This window comes from Mauremys reevesii, linkage group 2 (genome assembly GCF_016161935.1).
Source record: "Mauremys reevesii isolate NIE-2019 linkage group 2, ASM1616193v1, whole genome shotgun sequence".
In the NCBI taxonomy this organism is placed as follows: domain Eukaryota; kingdom Metazoa; phylum Chordata; order Testudines; family Geoemydidae; genus Mauremys; species Mauremys reevesii.
The window spans coordinates 284,947,706-284,971,047 of NC_052624.1; the positions used below are offsets into that span (position 1 = coordinate 284,947,706).

Below are 23,342 nucleotides of genomic sequence, written 5' to 3' on the forward strand. Positions count from 1 at the left end.
ATGTGGCTCAGGAGGGTGTTTTTTCACCCCACTGAGCAACATAAGTGATACCGACAAAAGTGGCAGTGTAGACAACCACTGCAACTGGCTATTATTCACCAGGTGTTTACACTGTGAAGCCCCTGTTGCCTTGTATCCAGCACGAGGGGAAAAGCCCGTGGGAGAAACAGCTAGTGTGAAATACACTCATTTGCTATTATCATGCACACCTGAGGCAGCAGACATTTCATGGGGATTAGCAGTGTAATGGGGGTGTTCGACTCTATGACATTCATTCAGCGATTCCAAGGCCAGAAGGGACCATTGTGCTCACCTAGTCTGACCCCCTGTGTAACACAGGCTGGAGACCTGCCCCCAAGTCATTCCTAGAGCAGATCGCTCAGAAAAACAGCCAGTCTGGATATTAAAATGGTCAGTGATGGAGACTCCACCATGCCCCTTGGTAACCTCTTCCAATAGTGAATTACTCTCACTGTTAAAAATCGACACCTTATTTCCCATCTGAATGTGTCTCGTTCAATTTCCAGCCACTGGATCCTGTCAGCCCTTCCTCTGCTAGACTGAAGAGCTCGTTATAAAATACTTGTTCCCCAGGCAGGTACTTATACAAATCTCCCCTTCACCTTCTCTCTGTTAAGATGAATAGACCGAGTTCTTTCATTCCATTGCCATAAGGCAGGTCTTGTAATCCCTGAATCATTCGCATGGCTCTTCTCTGCGCCCCCTCCAACCCATCACCACCCTTCCTGGCTGGGACTGGGGGCGAGAACACTGCTTCACTCAGCCCTCCTCGGTTGCCCCTGACCTGGAGTCACCAGGGTGGATTGGATGATCTTGTATCTTGCTTGCAGAGCCATTAGCAAGTCCTGATGTCAGTCTATCAAGAGTCATGATGGAACAACACTGGCTGGAGGGTGTCAGAACATCATGATACACAAGCCTGTCTAAACACATTGTAAAAAGTGGCAACCCTGCCAAGAGACATGCTGGGGGTATTTGATTACATTGCTACAAGATTGCTGGGCCATTGACAACCCTCTAATTCCTTTGGGGTCAATCCAAGCGTCTGCTGTTCTCATTTGGGTATGTCAATACACATGCTTGTCTCAGCACAGAGATTGCTGGCTCAGGGTTTGTAAACACTAGTCACTCTGCTGCCGAGGAGCATCATGCAGCTTTCACGAGGATTTATGCATGTTCCTTTTAGCAGCTAATCAAAGCAAACACACTCAGGCCACACCACACACACCAGACTATCCACACCTAGGAACTGCCATGCCAAATGAGACAAGCGATTCACCGAGTCCAGCACCATCTGCTGCAGAGGAAGATGAAAATTTGCAGTGGACAATTACACAATAACCTGCCCATCAGAGAAGTTTCTTCCTTACCCCCACAGCTAGTGGCTGCCTCATGCCTGAGGGAGGGAAGTTTATAGTCCTGCAATTGTTTTCATCCTATCTAATCTAATTGTGGATGTTCTCACTGCTCATTTAACTGCCCGACCCTAATGCAAACCCTTTGCCTCAAGGCTAGTGGTCCTACTGCCTTCTCTACAGCATGTGGTATTTTGTATATCTGTTTTAGTTTGCAGCGCTGGTCATCCCTGCCTGCCTCTCATTTGATTGTTTACAGCCAGGTACAGATGATCACAGCACACAGGCTGTGTTTGTTTTTTAGATAGCAGCAGCGATCTCATTTGATTGTTCACAGATTGATCACAGCAAACAGGAGCTGATACAGCTCCCAGGCTGCATAACAAAACAAAGGAGTAATTTTAGTAAAAAAGCATTCTGGGATATCTCTATTTTACCCTCTCTTATCCAGCCCTTCTCCACTCTCTCTTCATGCAGAACTCTTTCCAGGTCTCTATTTCTGCCATCGGTATCTGAACCGCCTCTCTATTTCTGCTATGTCCTTCTTGGGACAGAGACCTCCACTGAACATAGTGAGGGCCAGTGAGCAGTGATTTATGGAACGGCACCAGCGTATTCTCAGCATTGCTCTCCATCCTTTCCTGACACAGCCTAACGTCGTCTTTGCTTTTTTGACTGCTGTTAAACACTGAGGAACGGGTTTTATTGTACCCTCCACAGTGATGTCAGAGTAGTTACAGATCCTCGGCTCAAGACGGAGCATTTCAAAGCAGAGCCTCCACCAGCTCCTTCTACCTATTAAAAGTGAGGGTGGCTGCAGCTAGCTCCGGATCACTGAAATGCTGCCACTGGCCTCTGAGGAAGTTGCCAGTGGAGGTCTCGACTAGGCGAGTCTGTGAAAGAGTTTCACTGAACCCGAGCTTAATGAAAAAGTGCACGAGCCAGCACCAGGCAAGGACAGTGAAAGGAGAGAAGTCAGATGATGAGAGGGGACCAGAGTCTGTTTCCTCAGAGCAGACTTCTGAAGAGAGACGTAATGGAGAGAATTCCCACAAGCGAAGCAAGGAGACTCCGCTGTGTCTCAGGCCATTAACTGCTCTGAGCCAGTCGTCAGCCTCTAGGAAGTGCCTGCAGCGGTAACAGTTACTGCTCCAGTGGCTGCCCCCAGGACACTCTAGGTGTGAATGCCCGTTGCATTTTACTGCTTGGTTATTTACTTAGCTCTATAGTTACAGGCATCACGATATGGGGGGTGATTCAAGGCTGCTAGGTGAGCCATCAGTGAGTGGACTGGAAGGGGGAAGATTTTTGTGGCTATAGGAGGTACCAATGATTATGGTTTGTGGCAGCTATACCATACAGATGATTAGCAATTATGAGTTTTAGAAGCTGTGGTTCATTCCATGTTAATTTGTAATGGGTCCAAAACAGCTATTCACCAGATCATCTGTAACCTTTAGATCAAAGTTTGCTGGGGAAGGGCCAGCTTGTGGCTAAAGCACGGAACAAGGAGTCAGGACTCCTGGGTTCTATTCCCAGCTCCATAACTAATATGCAGTGAATAAAGTCACTTCACCTCAGTGCCAAAGTTGTAAAATGCATTTGTTTTGACAGACAGATCTAGATAAAAGCACCGATCGTGTGCTTGGAGCTATAAAGGAATTCCTGGCTCAGAAAACTCACACTCCGAACAGTAGAACTTCCCTGGATCACAGCGGGGTCATGAAGATATATGAGAGAGAGAGAGAGAGAGAGAGAGAGAGAGAGATATCACTCTGAGACGCACTGGATGGTGCTAGAGAAGAGTGAGACATTTTATTATCATCGAGAGAGACTAAATGCTCTGAAGTGCAGGAACCATTGTGAGTGATAAACTCAGCAAATAATTTATATATGTTATGTTCATTGGGGGAGAAAAATCTACCTTCTTTTCAAGCTGCACTCCTGTCTGTGGTTGCTAAAGCACCACCTTGTAGCTTCCAGTTGACACTCGGTCCCTCCCTCGCCAGTGTTCCCAGCCCAAGACGCGAGAAAACGCTGCCTTTTCTTCAACGTCTTGAGAGCCCAGATCTAGGCCATCAGAAGCAGTTATTAGCTGCAGTGAGAGATGTCGTCGCCTGTGGCACCAGCATCTCTAATTTCAAGGATCCAAGGAGTTGGGGGATAAGAAAATAGGAATGATCCCTCTGGAACCACCAGGTGGGGCCTCCAGAGTCACGTCTAGAACCTGCAGCTTCAACTCAGTTTAAAGCTGTCGTGACCAAGAAAAATAGCGACCCTGTTTCTCAGCCCTTCCCTCCTGCAAAGCTGGTGTCTGACAGTTGGTGCAGCTACTCTCCACAGTAAGGGATTGGGGAGCAGTGAGAAGAGTGAGCCGGCAAAGGGACACATTTAGCTAGAAGGTGGAGACAGAGAAAGAAGGGGAGTCAGGACAGATTTCTACCTCAGTTACTAGCACAGGACTGGCTAGGCACTGCCTTGGTGATGTCACAGCCTCCCAACCCAATGCGGCTGGAGGAAGTGAAGGTCAGTTAGGAGCCCAGAGAGCACCTGGGGGATGCAAGAGGAGCACTGAACAGGAGAAGTGCGGGGACTGGACACTGAAAAGTGAGCGCGGCAGAAGAACAGATTGCAGGGAAGGTTCGGTAACTGAAAAGGGCTCTTGCCAACAGGGAACTGGGAAGGCTGCTTACCTGGTGCAATGCAGTGAGGCCATCTTCATTGTACAAATTGGGGCTGATGCCACGCTGAAGGAACTGGCGAACTGTAAAAACAAAGAGCTTTTAAACAGGGGTCTCCACACCCTCACCTGAAGCTACAAGGGTCACTGGGGCAGGGGGATCCAGAGGGATTTCTGGTAGGCGTAACCAAGGCAGAGAGAGGAGACAGCCAAACATTTTCAGAGGCACAAATGGAAGTCAGGTGCCTAACTCTCATTGACTTTCAGTGGGAGTTACGGGCCTTTGAAAATCTTCCCCCACCACAGTCCTGAAGAGCACAGGGGCAAGAACCTCGCCTTGTAACAGAACCGTGTCTTGCACTGCACACGCAGCTCTTATGTCTGCTTCAGGGCAACCCAGAAACAGAACTCACCCCTAGAAGACCGGGTGGTCCCCTGCACACCAGCAGGTGCCCTGAACTGAAAGAGAATAGAGTTTTGATGGCCTGACCTCAAGAAAGAGAGAGCAGAGACTGAAGAACTGCAGAGAAAGAAATTGAGGGTGATTGGGGTCACGGGGGGATTTAAATGTAATGGGAGAATGCAAAGAGGAGTGTTACTTGGGTTAGAAAGAAGAAGGGAAGGGGGGGGTTTGACTGAGGTATTCAGCTTTTGCAAGGACATCATCAAATTGGCCAGTCCCTCTTCCTTCTCACCGCCGTCTACTAGCAAGAGAACACAGAGACACCTTAATCTTAAAGGACAGGACACTGAAAGTGAAAGGAAAGGAATGAAAGGAAATGGGAGGCTTGGATTTTATCAGTAAATGCTGATTTCACTGAACACACACAAGCCCTCAATGAATATTTCCAAGGATAATAACTGAAATGTACAGAGAGGCAAAGTAAGAAAGATGCTGCTCGAGAACCTGCTGGGGTTTGGTGTAAGGCTATTTAATTTGTGTATTTTGACATGTGATGTTGGACAATTTGAGTTTTAAGTTACAAAGCTTTAACTTTTTGAATCTCAATCTCTGCTGTTATGAAATAATTGTCTGAGCTCTCCATAAACTTCCCACAAATTTAAATCAATACAAATAAAAAATGCTTAAAACCCATCATTTTGTGCAACAGTGAAAATATAAATGGATAAAAATAGAAAAATGCTTGAAAGCAAATATCAATACGATCTGTCAAAATTATCAACATTAAGACTGGAACTCTGCCCTATGCAGAGCGATGTTAACTTGTGGAATTCACTGCCACAGGCACTTCGATCCAGACACTGTGGCTGGATTTTAAAATGGGCTGTAGATTGTATCTGATCCTTCTCGAGTGAAGGGTGATTTAAGGTGAGGCTCTATATGCTGGGACCCCCAGGCTCACAAGCCACATCACCAGGGCAGCCAGATATGGGAGTATTTCCATAAGGCTTGTTCGACGGCCTTTCATAGGACCAGTAGCTGGAGATCTAAAATGGAGTACTACAGGGGTGCTGTAGCTGTCCCGGTCCCAGGATATTAGAGAAGCAATGGGTGAGGTTGTCTCTCTCACCAAGCGAAGTTGGTCGGTTGGGCCAATACAACATATCACCCGTCCTCTCCCTTGTCTCTCGCATCACTGGGGTGTTAGGGACATGGGAGGTTTTCTTTGCACAAGACTATAGTGCTCTACGGCTCCCTCCCTGGCTGCTCCCTCTTTTGTCTAGCCAGGAACGCTGGAGCACTGAGAGATACAATCTGTGCTGCAACCAGTAACTGAGTCACAGGAGCTGAGAGTAAATGGTAAAGCTACAGGACAGGCAGGACCTTGGCTGTGTGCCTGTACCTGAGTTAAGATGCTGGACTAAGCTCCAATCTACAATACAGTTTTTGACCATTTTTAGCTGAGTCAGGGGACAGCCATGTTGTAAGAAAACCATAACCAGGGCGGGGGTCTAAAGATAGACTATGCCTTAGTCACCAAACTGAGTGGGGTGGAGATAGGGTGAGGTCAGGTTTTAAAAGTAAAGTTCCGTGATAGGCAGAGGAAAGTAAAACCAACAGTTAAAGACAAGATCTATTTCCCAAGGAGACTGAATTGCCACCAATCTCAGACCCAGAGTGGGCAAAAAAGGAAAATACACAATGTCATCAAAGAGCCCAAGCTAGACTGACTTAACTAACTGATTAGGCTCCAGCCCCCCCAGCAGAGAGAAGGAAATCGGCATGTCTGTTGCTCTGCAGTTCACCTTTGGAAGCATTTAACACTACCCTCAACAAAACACTAGATGTCATCAGAGTAAGGAAGAGTCCTGCACTGGTCCCTGCAGGAAGGACCAGATGATCCAAAAATCTTTTCCCGTCTCTTAACGTCAATCATTCTAAATTCTCAGGTAAAGTGTAAAACAAACCCAACGAGATTATACGGCTGTGGTCACAGTTAAGCGAAAGCCAGATTAACCGAGGGGGCTCTGAGATCTCTCACTGACTGCCCCGCATTATGAATACATCCACTTTTGCTCATGTGACAGAATCCACCAGGGGTGGCATGGGGATGAGCCTTGGTCAAGGACTGTGAAGCAGGTAATCCTCTCACCTTATCAGAGCCCCTCCACTTTGAGAGCTGCCTCAGCAAACTAGAGAATGACGGACTCCAGATGGAATTTCTTTGCACTGCTTATTTTGGAAACACTTCTAGTTCCTGGAGAGTGTGAAAGAACTGGTTCAACTGGTCAGTGCCCAAGGAAGTCTGCATCTGTGCAGGCTGCTTCTCCCCGCACAGTCAGCAGGAGATGCTGTCCTTGGACTAAGACCAAGATAAACCAATAACAACGTATCAAAGGGTTCAGACAAGGTTCTTCTTGGATCTAGCTATCCTGCCCACAAGCAATCTGTTCCCCAGGAGTCCACGGCTAGGTGTGCCCTCTGCTAGCAGTAACACTGCACAGGAGGTTTTCAGGGCCTTTGTTTTACATTCTTCTTCAAGAGTCACACGAATGATGATTTGGAAAGAAGTCCCCAGCCCTGCCTTCCTCCTCTCTGCCTTTGGCCTCCCCGAGCTCCAGCTCTTCCTGTCTCCCAGGATGCTGCTGCCCACCCTCCTGAGACACATAGAAATGGGATTCCCGCCCCTTGGGCTCAAAGCAATGCTGCTGGGCTTAGATCTCATTTAAAAAGCAAAGCAAAGAAGATCTAGGTCCAGGCGCTGGAAGACCTGGGTTCAATTCCCAGTTCAGCCATAGACTTCCTGGGTGACATTAAGCAAGTCCCTTATGCCACCCTGTGCCTCGGCTTCCTGCCCTCAAAACAGGGATAATAGTCCCTGGCCTCCCAGAGGGGCTGTGAGGATCAAATCCATTAGTGATCGTGACGCACTCAGACACTAGGGTGTCGGGGGCTGGATAAAGCCCCTAAAAAGAATAGAATTCTGCTTGTTTTCAAGCTCTTGGTGGCCTTCCCGCAGCTAATCCTGCATCTTACCTCATTCTTCTCTCTCCTCTCCCCATCTCTGCCCCGTCACATGATACGCCTCTAATCGGACAAGAGTCTTTTCCTCTGCAGCTCCTAGTGCCTGGAACTCTCTGCCTCATCAATCGTCCAATTCCTTAGAAGTTCAAACTATTTTTATACGAATATGCAAATAACTAGACATTTCCAGAGGTACTTTAAACAAATTTAAGGAATACAATAAAAAACATCTCTTTTTCTCTCTTGCCCAGATCTCTTCATCTCTCTCCGCTACTCAACTCTGCAGAGGGTGTCGAGATCATGCACTGATGCCATCCAAAATAAAAGTTATTGTATCGTGCGATTTCTTTCCCTGGGAAACAAATAGCTGGTTTTATTAGGGAGGTTCCCCTTCACCAAATTTTCCAGCTGGGTTAAAAAAGGCACAAGATCAACTGGATTATCAAGGTCACACTCTGAGTCAATGGCTCAGCCAGAATTCCCAAAGAACCAAGGAGCCATTTGGATCTAAGGTCTTTATTCAGACCATTGGGCCTATCTGCTCCTAGGAGTGGTTCTGATCAGTGGTTACGATGGACACAGAAGAAGACAGTCCATTATGACTGAGAACAACACTAGGTTGTGAAAATACGACTGTGCTCACCTGAAAATTTCTTGGATTCAAGTAATGAAGTCTGCAGATCTTTTACAATAGGTACTTCAGCCTGCGTACAGCGTGGAGCAGAACCAGACCTGCTCAGTCACTGGCAAGCAGGGGAATGCCCTGCCCTCTGACATTCCCTCCAGTTGAGAGAGCTTCCAAAGCCAGGAGAATTCAATTCTACTGTCCTGAACTACAGACTGTGTTAAACATGCGAAAAAGTACAACAATTTCTCTTATTGCAGAGCATGGAGAATTCCCCCTGAGACAATCCTGAATCTTTGTATGTCAGTTTCTTTCTCTACTTTGGTTGATCCATTTGTTCCAGGGTGGGCCTGATCTGTGGACCTTATTACTCACAGAAAGGAAGTTTTCAGGTCAGGACAGATGAATTGTCCTGTTCTTCCTTGTGCTAAGGTCCACAGATCCCTTACACTGGGATCTTCACAGCAGTTTGCCTCCAGGGTTGAAAGCAGGATCATCCTTTAAATATGAACATCCCAAAGCAGGTACACTATATATCCTCCATATTCCTCTGAGCATTAAGGTGTGGAGAAGATTTCTGCTCCCTACCCCCAACCCTCCAAAAAAGGCATCGGAAAAAGACTGGATGACTCATACATAGCATTATGGTGAATGCATGTTTTGATGAGCACCTAAAGGATCTCAATACAGGAGACAAGACTTCTCTACCCAAAGACTGTCAGTGCCCCTAAAGACTGTATTTTGATGCTTAACAGAAGGAAGAAAAATGTCTGAACTTACTCTGGGAATCAATGCCTTGAGAGTTCAGAACTACGTGTCTGAATTAGAAGGACAATACTGGGTCTCATCAAAGCTCCCAACTTCAAAAACTTCTCTGATTGGAGACAGTAGCTGTCAGGAAGTCTACTCGAATAATAACCAAGAAAACTCCTGCAGGGGTTCAACCTGGGTAATGCCATAAGGAGCGGTATGAGGTTCCACGGTTGTGCTTTATGGTCCTGTGGGTTGTTACCCTCATGAAATATTTAATGTCGGGATTCATAAAAAACTTCCTTTTCTTGAACATTATACTCCTGAGACTTGACTTTTGGGCTTGGCAGTCCTATACCCACACTAACGCCCTCCTGGAGGAACTCATGGCTAAGCTTCATTTGAGTTACATGCTAGCTAAGCTATGCACTTTGCACAGCAAGGAGAATAAGTTCTACTTTGCAACTTCTTTGAGGGTCCATGAGCATTTTAAATCACTTCATCCAAGTACCCACTTCGAATCTGTCTCCTCCTGGATGCAGGACTGGTTTTGGTAATAGCAAACAATGAGCTAGAAACAGCCGAAGGCCCACAGACCAGAGAGCCATAACCTCTTCAACAGCATCACTGCTGTTCTCTGCTTTTGATCATTTGTACACTCCTGGGGAGCAGTGGAAGAGGCGTAGAGCAGATACTTTGCCCAACTTTGCAGGAGGCCATTCACCACCTCCCAGGTCCTGACACAAGGAAAGGCCACAGGGCACTTTGCTGTTTCCATTTGCCAACAGGTCAATCATCAGCCCCTCAAGTTGACTTTGAATGACTGGATGCATCGGGGGCAGGTTCCATTCTGCTTATTCTAATTTCTGCCATTTCAGTCTTGGTTTTCGCCTCCCTCTTGAGGGGCAATGCAGAGACAGGAAGCTTACGCCACCGAGATCAGGAATCTTTATTTCTCTCTGGGATAGGGCGGATCACATTCTTCTCCATTTATTCATGAAAACCCCATCAGATGTGTTGACTGTCACAATCAGAACAAGAATGTAACCCTTAATATTCCAGAACCTGTATCGCTATGTTTCAGCTTTCTCTTTGTACAGTGCCATGATCAGAAAAAATTGTCTAGGAAAATAAAGTACATTTCTTTCTTCCTCAAAACCAGTATTAATATACCATGATTCTGAAAGAGACCCTGGGAGCACTTGTCAGATCAAATAGTGTGTAACCATGTTGGGGGAGGAGGGGAATTTACTATCCCATGGCAGAGTGGAACAATTATCTGAGGGATGGTAAGAAGGGAATGCAAAGATAAACCTCCCACTGGAACTGGCTCACATGCTTCAGGCAGAACTATGCTCTGTTTGTTCCAAACTCTCTGAGGCTAGAAACAAGAGGGGAAATTAGTTCTATTGCCCCAATCTGAAGTAGATGGTGGATGGTTTTCAGTCACATTCTTGCATTTCCGTGGGTTGCTTGAGATTGGGAATGGAACAAAACTGTTCCTGGGATTCTTGCAATTTCACAGAGTACAGCCTCTGCAGTGTCCCGTTTGTGCCCATAATCCGGGGACTGCTTCAACTTGCCATGTGACCCGAGTTCCTTGCTATAGCATCTGTCAGGAGCCAGGATAGTCAGTCAACTTTTCCGATGACTCTGAACGGCCTCAGCTTTGCAAAAAGTTTCCCATTGTATGAGTAAGAGCTGGGAGGTGATTTGCCCAAAGCCCCATGTGCCCTTGTCATACTGATTTCTATCCTGCTATGCTGTGGGACTGGGAGGTCGAGAGGGACCCTCCTTGCAGTGCTGCTCACTCACGTTGGCATTGCTTGCCAGAGCAGGCAGAGGCACTTACGCTCTCAGATTACCTCAGATAACACTTCATACTTATTTTTTTGGTGGTGGTTGGAGGGGCGGGGTTAGTCTGAGACCACCTGCAAGCTTCGAGGCCCCCGGGAACTAGGGTTGAGGTAACGCTTGCCTGCACCTGGGTGCCTGTGAAGGGCCTGTATGGTGAGGCAGTCACTTTTTCATGTAAAAATCTCCCCCAGGGAGAAATGCTGAGTGTCCTTGACCAGCAAGGACAAGAACCACCGTTATCTTTGTTAGCGACACCAGGCTGAATTTGACTGGCTGCAAACTGAAGAACCTTCCAGCCTTATAACATGGAGGGCAGGGGGCTAGAAAGAAAAATGGTGGGTGCCTGCTTGTTCTTCCAGCCTTGGGCTGTTGTCCCCCTTCTCATTCCATGGCCAGCTACAGAGAGGAGGAGCTGGAGGTAGCAGTACTGATGCATGTCAAGCCACGATGATCAACATGGCATAAGAACCCATATAAAACAGAACCTGCAACAGAAGCCAGGAACAGTAACCTGGACATTAGGATGTGGTGACCTGCAGCAGCAGCTGGAGATGACAGCCCAATACTCCCATTATTTAGATGTGGCAGGAACCCCCCAGCCCCCTCTTACGTCTTCTAAAGCAGGAGTTCTCAACCTTTTTCTTTCTGAGCGCTCCCCCCCGCACCCCGCACATGCTAGAAAAACTCCACAGCCCACCTATCGCACAGGAACTAGTTTTCTGTAAACAAAAGCCAGGGCTGGCGTTGGGGGGCAGCAAGCAGGGCAATTGCCTGAGGCCCCACGCCACAGGGGCCCCACAAAGCTACAGGGCTCAGGCGTTGGTTTCAGCCGCGGGTGGCAGGGTTCTGGGCCCTGGCTTCAGCCCCTTGCGGTGGGGCTTTGGCTTTCTGCCCTGAGCCCCAGCAAGTCTAACGCCAGCCCTGCTTGGCGGCCCCCCTGAAACATGCTCACGGCCCCCCCAGGGCTCCCGACTCCTGGTTGAGAACCACTGTTCTAAAGGAGCATGAGGAGCGGGATATATAGCTACCCCTTGTCTACAGCAGCTGCAGACCTCCGTAGTTTCACAGTACTCTGCCTGTAAGAGTCGAGCCTTATAAATTACCCAATATTATTGCTGGATCCCCTAATGCTGATCCAGACAGCCGGCCTCTCTCCCATAGGTAATAAAGGTAATAACTGGAGATATACCAATCTCCTAGAACTGGAAGGGACCTTGAAAGGTCATCAAGTCCAGCCCCCTGCCTTCACTAGCAGGACCAATTTTTGCCCCAGATCCCTAAGTGGCCACCTCAAGGATTGAACTCACAACCCTGGGTTTAGCAGGCCAATGCTCAAACCACTGAGCTATCCCTCCCCCCCCATAAGGAGGAAGAATTCCCTTTTGTGTGCACACATGCACATAACCAAAGCAACCAGCACATGTCTGTAGCCTGGTTTTCCCCGCATGGATCTGCCATGTAGCACGCTCTGTAGGTGAGCAGGGGAACTGGTGGTGATATATTTCCCCTTTGGGAATCTGCCCCTAGGATCCTGCTTCAGAGGTAGGGAGAAAGACTGGGCATAGATATTTCTCCAAACATTTTTCAAGTGACTAGTGGCCTCTCTGCCCTCAAGGAGGCAGGGCTTAGTGTCTCCTGCATGGGGAACACTTCTGGCTTCCTCCAGGAAGGTTCTGGCCTGGGACTCAGGGATGGGCTCCCCAAAAGCTCTACCCCTCTCTACAGCATAGGATCCACATGGGCCAGATGGGCCTGTGTTCCCCAGGAGATCTCAGCCAGGAATATGGGGGCGGTACTGTTATAGAAAGAGAGGGAGCTGGGCCTGAAGACCCCTTACCACACTCTCTGGCGTTGGCAGAATTAGTGCTGTGTTCAGTGCCCTCCATCCATGACCCGCGGGGAAGCACAGAGGAAGGAGGCAGCTAAGCACTGCAGTCAGATGCATGGCTGCTGGAGTGGGATGCAGGACCTCCAGCACAAGTCTCCATCTGGTGCACTGCCCTTCTGGCTTCGCTCCCCGCGCAAAGAGGGGGCGGCTGAGGTTATCCTGCCCAGACTGGGCTATGAGGGAAACTGCACACTGCCCAGGGAGTCAGCTGAGCTCCCCAGTAAGACATGGAATAAGTTGGGGGAAGCAGGAGACACAGATCCATCCTTTGGTCTCTGGCTTTTCTTGGTCTAGAGCTCCCTCCCAGAAATCTGCAAGGGCACCAGCTACTGCCAGTGCCTCAGGAGGGGAAACAGAGCTAAGGGGACAATCTCCCCAAAAGTCAAATGCAGCGGGGACGTGGCAGGGAAGCAGACACACACTAAGCCGGATCTTGGTCAAAAGCTGAAGTTTGGCGTTTCCTGCTGAAAAGCCTGGCAGCAGGGAAGGGTGCGGGAGCACTGGGGAGGCAGGTAACACTGTGGGAACTTGCGGGGGGGCAGGGCGCTGCTAGTGACTGACAGGGCTGGTCCTGCCACCAAGCTGCAAGCATGAAGAAAGCAAATCTCTCATCCACTGGCAGGGTTTACCATGTACACACAGAGCAGTCAAGCTGGCTTCAAGATGGGTTGGGCACTTCCCACTCATCACAGTGGTCCCCAGACTCATTACCAAGACTGCAGAAACAGAGATTGTGAATCTGCCCCATCACCTGATTTCTGTTTAAGGTTCAACGGTGTTGCCTTCAGTGCTGATGGGCATAGGCAAAGCAGCTCAGTTAAGTCCGCTCCTCTGGCCACGACGTAACTGGTTTGCAGTCACAAACTGGGCTGCATGCTAATGTTTGTGCAGCTGTGTGTGGCCGAGCACAATCTGCTGAGGTTAAGTCATTCGAGGCACCTCCAGTCAGGCAGTCTCTGGCCTTTGCGCCATTTCCCCAAAATGCCCAAGGCTGACTCAGTCTCTTTTGCTCTCTTCCGGTGACTGCCTGCCCTGGCCCCCGAGCGCATTCATGGCCATCAAAAGCAGGCCAGCATCGCGTCTCAATCTGAGCTAGAAATGACCGAGCTCTGTATTTGCCCTGATTTCTGGCACATCTGAATAAAGAGGAGTTCTTGATATAATTGTTTGCATTTGCACAGCTCCTTTCATTCAAAAATATTTCATTGTTTTACAAATACTCATTTCAGGCTCAGGGGCCCACGAGGCTCTGTAGGTTAGGACATCTACTTTAAGGATGGATGAACTGAAGAACAGAGAGGTCAGTGACATGCCCAAGGTCAGAGAGGGGAGAGAGAGAGAGAGAGAGAGAGAGAATGACCACTGGCAGATGCAATGATAGAAACACCCTAAATTTCATGTTCTAGCCACTAAACACTCCTTCCCTTGATCTTTCTCTTCTGTATAAGCTGGTCTGTTCCAGGGACCATCATCGGCTGTAAACAGGGACCGTGCAATAGACACAAGTGGACTGCCAATTGCACCGCCTGCCATCTTGTGCCCTGTAGCAGTCAGCAAGAGATCTCTATACTGAAACAGAAACATAATCAGTCAGTCCAGTAAACCTGAAGTCTCAGGGATGCCTCATGTTGGCTGTTGCAGGATCTACTACTCGTTGATTCAGATATATGCGTTCATGCTCTTCTGTATAGGAACGCTTTTCCTTTTTTAAACTGTTCTTTCACCCCAGAGGCCAGAAGCAGGCACCTCTGGTGTTGCCTCCTAGCATTACCTGACATGTTTCTGGTGCTGAGAGTCAACCAAGTCGTTTGGAATACCAAAGAAATTCCAGAAGTCTTGAAGAACTCAGTGGTTTGAGCACCGGCCTGCTAAATCCAGGGTTGTGAGTTCAATCCTTGAGGGGACCATTTAGGGAACTGGGGTAAAAATCTGTCTGGGGATTAGTCCTGCTCTGAGCAGGGGGTTGGACTAGATGACCTTCTGAGGTCCCTTCCAACCCTAATCTTCTATGATTCTAAGAATGTTGAACTTATGTCACTATTCAAAAGGGCCACAGGGGTTGAGTCAGGTAACTATAGGCCAGCGAGCCAGACATCAATCTTTGGCAAAATAATGGTAAAGCTGATATGTGATTCAACTGATAAAGAATTAAAAGACTGGAATGTAAGTGCCAGACAACATGGCTTCATGGAAAATAGGTCTTGTCAAACCTGATTTCCTTCTTTGATGAGATTACAAGTTTGTTTGCTAAAGGTAACTGCATAGGTATAATATACAGTACTTAGACTTGTGTTAGTAAGTTGGCGTAGTACCACCCAACATTCGGATTAAAATTTAGCACTATACACTGCAAATGGAGTACACATCAAATGGATTAATAACTGGCTGACAGATCTCAAGAAGTAGTTGTCAATGGGGAATCAAACGGAGGTGTTTCTAGGGGGTTCCACAGGGTTCGGTACTAAGCCCAAACCTACTCAACATTTTCACCAGCAAGAAGTCAGTGTAAATTCACTGATAAAAATCCCCCAAATGTAGCTAAAGCTGTTTCATGGACTGTTGTTCTTAAATCTTCCCAAAATTCCTCTGCCTGCTCTGGCAATCACTTCCCATGCATGATGCTAAGCTCAAAAGCCTTCACAAACTCCTGGCATTTCCTCTGGTTTTCAGTGTTAATAACATTGACTTTGGTCTTGCTCCTAGGTTTTGCTCTATGTAGTTTCTTGGCTGCAATCTTCACTTTGCTAATAATCAAGGAGTGGGCAGTGTCACAGTCAGCACCATGGAAAGGCAGGCAAGTGTTCACACTAAGGGTAGGTCTTTCCTCCTGACGACAACAAGGTCTAACTGGTGCCAGTGCCTGATTGTGGATGTCGCCATGACACTGTGGTGCTCTTTTCCTGTAAATTGGTCATGCACATTTGGTTTTGGGCGCAGAATTCAATAAGTCGTTGGCCGTTCTCATTCATCTTGCCAATGCCAAAATGGCCTAGGCAATCTGGCCAAGAGATGTTGTCTGCACTGACTCCTGCATCAAAGTCACCAAGAAGGAAAAGTTGCTCGGTTGATGGTATTCTTTTGACAATTTGATGCAAAGAGTTGTAAAACGTATCCTTTTCCTCGGGGCTAGATTTGAGTGTTGGTGCATAGGCACTAATGATGTTCACAGAGCCGATGGTCGTCTGAAGTTTAAGTGAGATGATACGCTCTGACTTCCCAATGGGTGTTTCTAGGAGCTTTACCCACTTGTTTCTCACAGCGAAGCCGACACCGTGCAGACGATTTTCTTTGCCGCTTTTACCTTGCCAAACAAAGGTGTAATTGGTCTCTTGGACAGAACCAGCATCTGCAAGTCTTGTTTCCTGAAGTGCTGCTCAACGCTGACTTCTGTATTCTGCTTGTGTATTGTAGGTCGTTAATGTCTGTCAATCCCAGACACATGGTCCTGACATTCCAGCAGCCAAGCTGGAAAGTTCTTGGTTTCTTATTTTTGCCAGGTGCAAGGTTTCCGTCTGCCATTCAACTTTTGGTCTAGTCCCACGCACCCGATGAGGCGGGCAGACTGTGGCGGGTCAGCAACTAACTGTCGGGGGGCTGCCCAGCTTTGTGGGGGGTGTTGGCTGACCAATGGAATGCAGTGATTTCTCCCACCATCGAAGTTGACCCATGACCCCCTCCTCTATGCCAATCAAGTGAGAGCTTATAACCCATAACTGCCACCGTCCGTGCTGTGTCGTCTCCATGTGATGTGGCTGCAATAGCCTGGGCAGTTGATATGGAGGTGCTGCTTTACCCATGTGTCAGCATCCCTCTCTTGACTTCAATGGTTTGGACTAAAGGAAGGATGGGAGTCGATACATTCAGAACCAGCTACACTGCAGGAGTTGCCAGAGCAGAGGAGATCTTCCATCTGCCTGCCTTTTGGGGCTCCACTCCTAGATTGGTTATCAGTCATGGCTGAAGGGCCCAATCTGTCCTATGTGGATGTCATGGGAAAAAACACTGAGTGAATTTGCTCATCTACCTTTTGACGCCATTTGATGGCAGTCAAGCTCTGCGAAGAGACACAGACAGCCTCAGACACAGGAAACCTCAAAGTCACGTATGATGGCCTGAAGAAAGCTCTAGGTCCCACTGTCAGCAAGGTTGCCCCTCAAAATGCACAACAATTAAATCACTACAGATAAAAGCAAGCAGTTGTTGCGTTGGGTTGAACACTATTCAGAGCTATACATACAAGAAAGAAACATTACCAGCGAATCACCGGACCAAATACCAACTCTACAGGTCATGCCAGAGCTAGATGTGGTGCCCACTGTAGAAGAGCTAAGCAAGGCCACTGATTTGCTATCATGTGGCAAGGCTCCTGGAAAAGGTGGCATCCCAGTGGAAATCCTCAAGTGCGGGAAAGACAGCCTGTTACCATATCTTCATCAGCTACTACTGAAATGCTGGAAAGAGGGTGAGGTACCATAAGAGATGTGCGACCCAAACATCATCACTTTGTATAAAAATAAAGGCGAAAAGGGCGACTGCAACAGCTACAGGAGTATCTCGCTACTAAGTGTAGCGGGGAAAGCTTTCGCAAAAGTCATCTTAGTGCACCTACAACAGCTGGTGAATCATGTCTACGCTGAATCACAGTGCGGATTCAGGGCTGGAAGATCAACTATAGACATAATATTTTCTCTGCATCAACTCCAAGAAAAGTGCAGAGAGCAAAACCAACCTTTGTACATCGCCTTTGTGGACCTAACCAAAGCATTTGACACGGTCAGCAGAGCAGGTCTGTTTGCAATACTAGAAAAGATAGGCTGTCCACCAACCCTGTTAAGTCTTATACGTTCATTCCACAACAACATGACAGCAACTGTCCAATTTGACGGGTCCACTTCGGACAGCTTTGAGATGAAAAGCGGAATGAAGCAAGGATGTGTTCTGGCCCTTACACTTTTTGGACCCTTCTTCTTGGTACTCTTGAACTGTGCGTTTAAGGACATGAAAGATGGAGCGTATCTCCACACAAGATCAGATGGGAAACTCTTCAGCCTGTCCCGACTTAAGTCAAAGACCAAAGTCAAAAGGTGCTAATCAGGGAACTTCTATTCGCTGATGATGCTGCCCTCATAGCCCACAATGAAGATTTCAACTATCTGCATCTTGACTGGGTGCATATCACCTCACGACGGGATGCAGGGGTAGTTTCTTGACACCTTAAATGACTGCTTCTTGGAGCATCTAGTCCTGGAACCCACAAGAGGAGAGGCAATTCTTGATTTAGTCCTAAGTGAAGCAGGGGCGGCTCTACCTTTTTGGCCGCCCCAAGCAGTCATGCGCAGGAGGCGCCCCGGAGCCGCGGGAGCAGCGGACCTCCCGCGGGCATGACTTCGGAGGGTTCCCAGGTCCGGCGGCAGTCATGCCTGCGGCAGGTCCGGTCCTCCCGGGGCTCCAGTGGACCTCCCGCAGGCATGACTGCAGACGGCTGAGCTGCTGCGCAGTCATGCCTGCGGGAGGTCCAGCCGAGCCGCGGGGACGGCGCCCCTCCGCAGTCATGCCTGCGGCAGGTCCGGTCATCCCGGGGCTCCGGTGGACCTCCCGCAGGCATGACTGCGGCAGGTCCGCCGGCCCAGCCTGCCGCCCCCCCGGGTAAGGGCCGCCCCACGCGCGTGCTTGCCGCGCTGGGGTCTGGAGCCGGCCCTGAAGTGAAGCACAGGATCAGATCCAAGAGGTGAATATAGCTGGACCGCTTGGTAACAGTGACCATAATATAATTAAATTTAACATCCTTGTGGTGGGGAAAACACCCCAGCAGTCCAACACTGTAGCATTTAATTTCGGAAAGGGAAACTACACACAAATGAGATTAGTTAAACAGAAATTAAAAGGTATAGCACCAAAAGTAAAATCCCTGCAAGCTGCATGAAAACTTTTTAAAGACACCATAATAGAGGCTCAACTTAAATGCATGCCCCAAATTAAAAAGACATAGAAAAAGAACCAAAAAAGAGCCCACCGTGGCTAAACAACAAAGTAAGAGAAGTAGTGAGAGGCAAAAAGGCATCCTTTAAAAAGAGGAAGTTAATTCCTAGTGAGGAAAATAGAAAGGAGCATAAACTCTGGCAAATGAAGTATAAAAATATAATTAGGAAGGCCAAAAAAGAATTTGAAGAACAGCCAGCCAAAGACTCAAAAAGTAATAGCAAAAACATTTTTTTAAGTACATCAGAAGCAGGAAGCCTGCTAAACAACCAGTGGGGCCGCTGGACGATCGAGATGATAAAGGAGCACTCAAGGACGATAAGGCCATTGCGGAGAAACTAAATGAATTCTTCGCATCAGTCTTCATGGTTGAGGATGTGAGGGAGATTCCCAAACCTGAGCCATTGATTTTAGGTGACAAATCTGAGGAACTGTCCCAGACTGAGGTGTCATTAGAGGAGATTTTGGAATAAAATTTATAAATTAAACAGTAATAAGTCACCAGGTACAGATGGTATTCACCCAAGAGTTCTGAAGGAACTCAAATGTGAAATTACAGGATTACTAGTCTGTAACCTATCATTAAATCAGCTTCTGTACCAAATGACTGGAGGATAGCTAATGTGACACCAGTTTTTAAAAAGGGCTCCAGCGGTGACCCTGGCAATTACAGGTCATTAAGCCTGACTTCAGTACCAGGCAAACTGGTTGAAACTATAGTAAAGAACAAAATTGTCAGACATATAGATGAACATAATTTATTGGGGAAGAATCAACATGGCTTTTGTACAGGGAAATCATGCCTCACCAATCTACTAGAATTCTTTAAGGGGGTCAACAAGCATGTGGACAAGCGGGATCCAGTGGATATAGTGTATTTAGATTTTCAGAAAGCCTTTGACACGGTCCCTCACCAAAGACTCTTAAGCAAAGAAGCTGTCATGGGATAAGAGGGAAGGTTCTCTCGTGGATTGGTAACTGGTTAAAAGATAGGAAACAAAGGGTAGGAATAAATGGTCAGTTTTCAGAATGGAGAGAGGTAAATAGTGGTGTCCCCCAGGGGTCTGTACTGGGTCCAGTCCTATTCAACATATTCATAAATGATCTGGAAAAAGGGGTAAAAAGTGAGGTGGCAAAATTTGCAGATGATATAAAACTACTCAAAATAGTTAAGTCCCAGGCAGACTGTGAAGAGCTACAAATGGATCTCTCAAAACTGGGTGACTGGGCAACAAAATGGAAGATGAAATTTGATGTTGATAAATGAAAAGTAATGCTCATTGGAAAGCATAATCCCAACTATACATATAAAATGATGGGGTCTAAGTTAGCTGTTCCACTCAAGAAAGATTTTGGAGTCATTGTGGAGAGTTCTCTGAAAACTTCCACTCAATGTGCAGCGGCAGTAAAAAAAGCGAACAGAATGTTAGGATTAATTAAGAAAGGGATAGATAAAAAACAGAAAATATCATATTGCCTCTATATAAATCCATGGTACGCCCACATCTTGAATACTGTGTGTGGATGTGGTCGCCCCATCTCAAAAAAAGATATATTGGAATTGGAAAAGGTTCAGAAAAGGGCAAGAAAAATTATTAGGGGTATGGAGAGATTAATAAGACTGGGACTTTTCAGCTTGGAAAAGAGACAACTAAAGAGGGATATGATAGAGGTCTATAAAATCATGACTGGTGTGCAGAAAGTATATAAGGAAGTGTTATTTACGCCTTCTCATAACACAAGAACTAGGGGTGACCAAATGAAATTAATAGGCATCAGGTTTAAAACAAACAAAAGGAAATATTTCTTCACACAACGCACAGTCAACCTGTGGAACTCCTTGCCAGAGGATGTTGTGAAGGCCAAGACTATAACATGGTTCAAAAAAGAACTAAATAAATCCATGGAGGATAGGTCCATCAATGGCTATTAGCCAGGATGGGCAAGGATGGTATCCCTAGCCTCTGTTTGCCAGAAGCTGAGAATGGGCGACAAGGAATGAACAAAAGAGGTAATCCTCAAGTAATTTGTTCCTTGTCGCCCATTCCCTGCTTCTGGCAAACAGAGGCAAGGGACACCATCCTTGCCCATCCTCGCTAAGAGCCATTGATGGACCTATCCGCCATGAATTTATCTAGTTCTTTTTTGAATTGCCATAGTATTGTCCACATAGTACAGTATTCTTGCCTCAAGCGGTGAGCTACAGCAGATATTTCATAGAAAAGGAAAGTGAAAATCCTCATGATCTACCCAATTGTGCAATACTGGGGGGCGGGGTCTCTCCAGATCCCAGTTAGTGCTCATCTAACACTCCAGAGCAGGAGGCCTGATAAGCCTATCAGAGTTTTAAGCAAGGCCATTAAGTAGCTATTTTGTTGACAATTCATTGACCCTCCTTTATGACATTAGCAGTGCAAAGGTCGAAGATGGAACAGACACATTCAGTCATCATGCCTATTCCCTGCCACCTAGTCAGAATCCCTCCAGAACTCTGTCCAGTCCATTTCCAAGTCACCCAGGGAAGGACCTCTCACCACCTTCCTTGGAAGAGTCTCTTCCCAGTGGGAAGCTTTTACTGGCAGTCAGCCTACATTTGAGTTTCCTTCAGTCATTCCTGATTGTCCAATGTCCCTTCCCCCATTAACCAGAACAGCTCCTTTCCCTTCCATGGGATTTCTAGCACTGCCCTGTCACCATCATTCCTCTATTCACACAAAGTCCCATCTCTTCCCCTTTGGTGTTTCTAAAATCCCCTCTGCAGGGCACAACCTCCCTCCTTACGGCTACCACGCTGTACCACTACTCATCTCTACAATGGTGCTAGTTACTCCCATTTCAGGCCTAATTCATCAAGCCCAAAGAAAACACAATGCGACATGACTGACCAGCACTCTTTGTAAATACAAGAGGACACCAGCTAGCCATGCCCCAAGTATCTGAACCACCTTAAGCCACCAGCACCTCCTTTTCCAAGTACTCCCATTATCCAGACGGCTGGGGAGCTGCTCAAGCTGTTGGAATAATTGGGATGCTAAAGCAGTTTCCTCTTTCCTCGCTATTTTCTGCTATCTACCCCCACCCCTTATTACTGCTTCATCACGTGCGGTGCTTTGTTTGCTTGGTTCTGTGTGCGTAGAGCAAAAGATCCCAGGGTAGGACCCTTTTCTTCTTACTGGTCTGCAAAATACCAAACACACCAGTGCTGGTAGATAAATATTAACTAATCCTGATATGGCAGTTGTGTGTCAACACATAGCTAGGCACTACAGATTTCATTCTTTAACCTGACCTCGGTGCTATCCTCATTGATTCCTATTATATAAGGCTTATTTCCACTTACAGCTCTCTGATTGATACTCAACTGTAAGAAAAAAGAATGGTTCCTTTACCAGGCATGTGAGTTCCATTTAACAAGGATACAGGGACGTCCTGAGGACAATCCCTCCCCTCTGCTGAATGGGAAGGGCTGGCAGGGAGTGCCCAGGCAGAACTGCACTGACTTGGATAACCTATTTCCCCGGCTGGCTTTCCTCTATTACAGAACCCACTTTATCCCATACAAGGGAGGAATGGGGGGTTTCAGTAGGCATCAGGACGAGCATTATTGGCTCCCTAGGTGGAAGCCTCCAAGCGACAAGAATGAATATGCTAGTGAGTGAACTCCCCTCTCAGCCCCAAGGTGACTCCTCCGCGTCAGGGAGGAGGCACACTGTACTGCCAATGTGGAAGAGGTTTGCCCTGCTGCAACCTCTGGTATAGGGAAGTCTTTGGTCTCCAAGGCACAGACGTCAAACGTGACTTGCCTAAAACCATACAGCATGTCAACAGCAGAGCTGAAAAGAACCCAGAAGTTCTGGCTCAGTGCAGAGCCAACTGCACTGTCCGCTCCAGAGGCTGTGGGGGAGAATTTCTTTAGGGACAGGTAGGAGTGTCACAGCACTAATCTATCTCGTGACACAGAGCTGAGCCTTGGCTGCTACGGGGGTTGGGAGAGGAATCCCACGAGAATGAGTTCTCCCGTTCCCTAAAAGAGAACAAGTCTCCTTGCTGCTTTGCGAAGCTAACCCAGGGAGGGCCTGAGGGAACGGCCATGCCACGAGGTACAGGTACCAACCACTGAGGGTGGAACCTGCAGCATTCCTCAGAACAGAAAGGGCCGACATTCAGCGATCATTGTATCAAGGAGGAAGCTAACGCCTGCCAGAAACTCACACAACGCAACAAAAAGAACCAAGAGAAAACAAGCAAAGAATCCTGCCTGTGGAAACAGTAAACAGCCATTCCCAGTGTTTGCGTGCTGAGGGGAACCAGTAAATACTGATTTCAGAGCGGCCTCCCGCGGAGCTATTCTTTCAGGCTGAAATACGTTCAGGGCTTTGCGGTGTCAGGGAGACAGCAGATCAGACCTGGTGGAAATTGGGGATTTATAAAAAGGAGACCAAGTGAGTCGGGGGGAAAGGAAACGAAGAACCCAGCAAAAGCCCTGTCTGAAATAAGCCAGTACATACAGTACTGATATCTGCAGCCACAGTACTGTCTAAGGCTGTAATCTTATTACACCGCACAAGATATGCAGGGTCAGGCCATGTCAGCACATGTACAGGAGATCTTCAAGAGGAAAGGATTCTGGTAATTCAGTAGATAGCACTCCCCTCTCCCCGACAGTACTGAAGGAGCGCTCAGCCTAGCGCTAGGGTGCACTGTATGCTAGATGAGACACACAGGGCCAAATGCTTGTGGTTAAAGATCCTACGGCCCTT

The 23,342-nt window shown here is 47.5% G+C and overlaps 1 protein-coding gene across 1 annotated transcript in view; it reads right to left on the minus strand.

The window, feature by feature from the left end:
- The window catches only part of PPP1R16A (protein phosphatase 1 regulatory subunit 16A), an 86,376-nt gene that overhangs the window by 14,049 nt on the left and 48,985 nt on the right, over window positions 1-23,342 (minus strand). Inside the window, exon 5 of the mRNA XM_039523442.1 lies at window positions 4,070-4,140. Coding sequence (XP_039379376.1) covers window positions 4,070-4,140 — 71 coding nt within the window. The remainder of the gene's footprint in view (window positions 1-4,069; window positions 4,141-23,342) is intronic.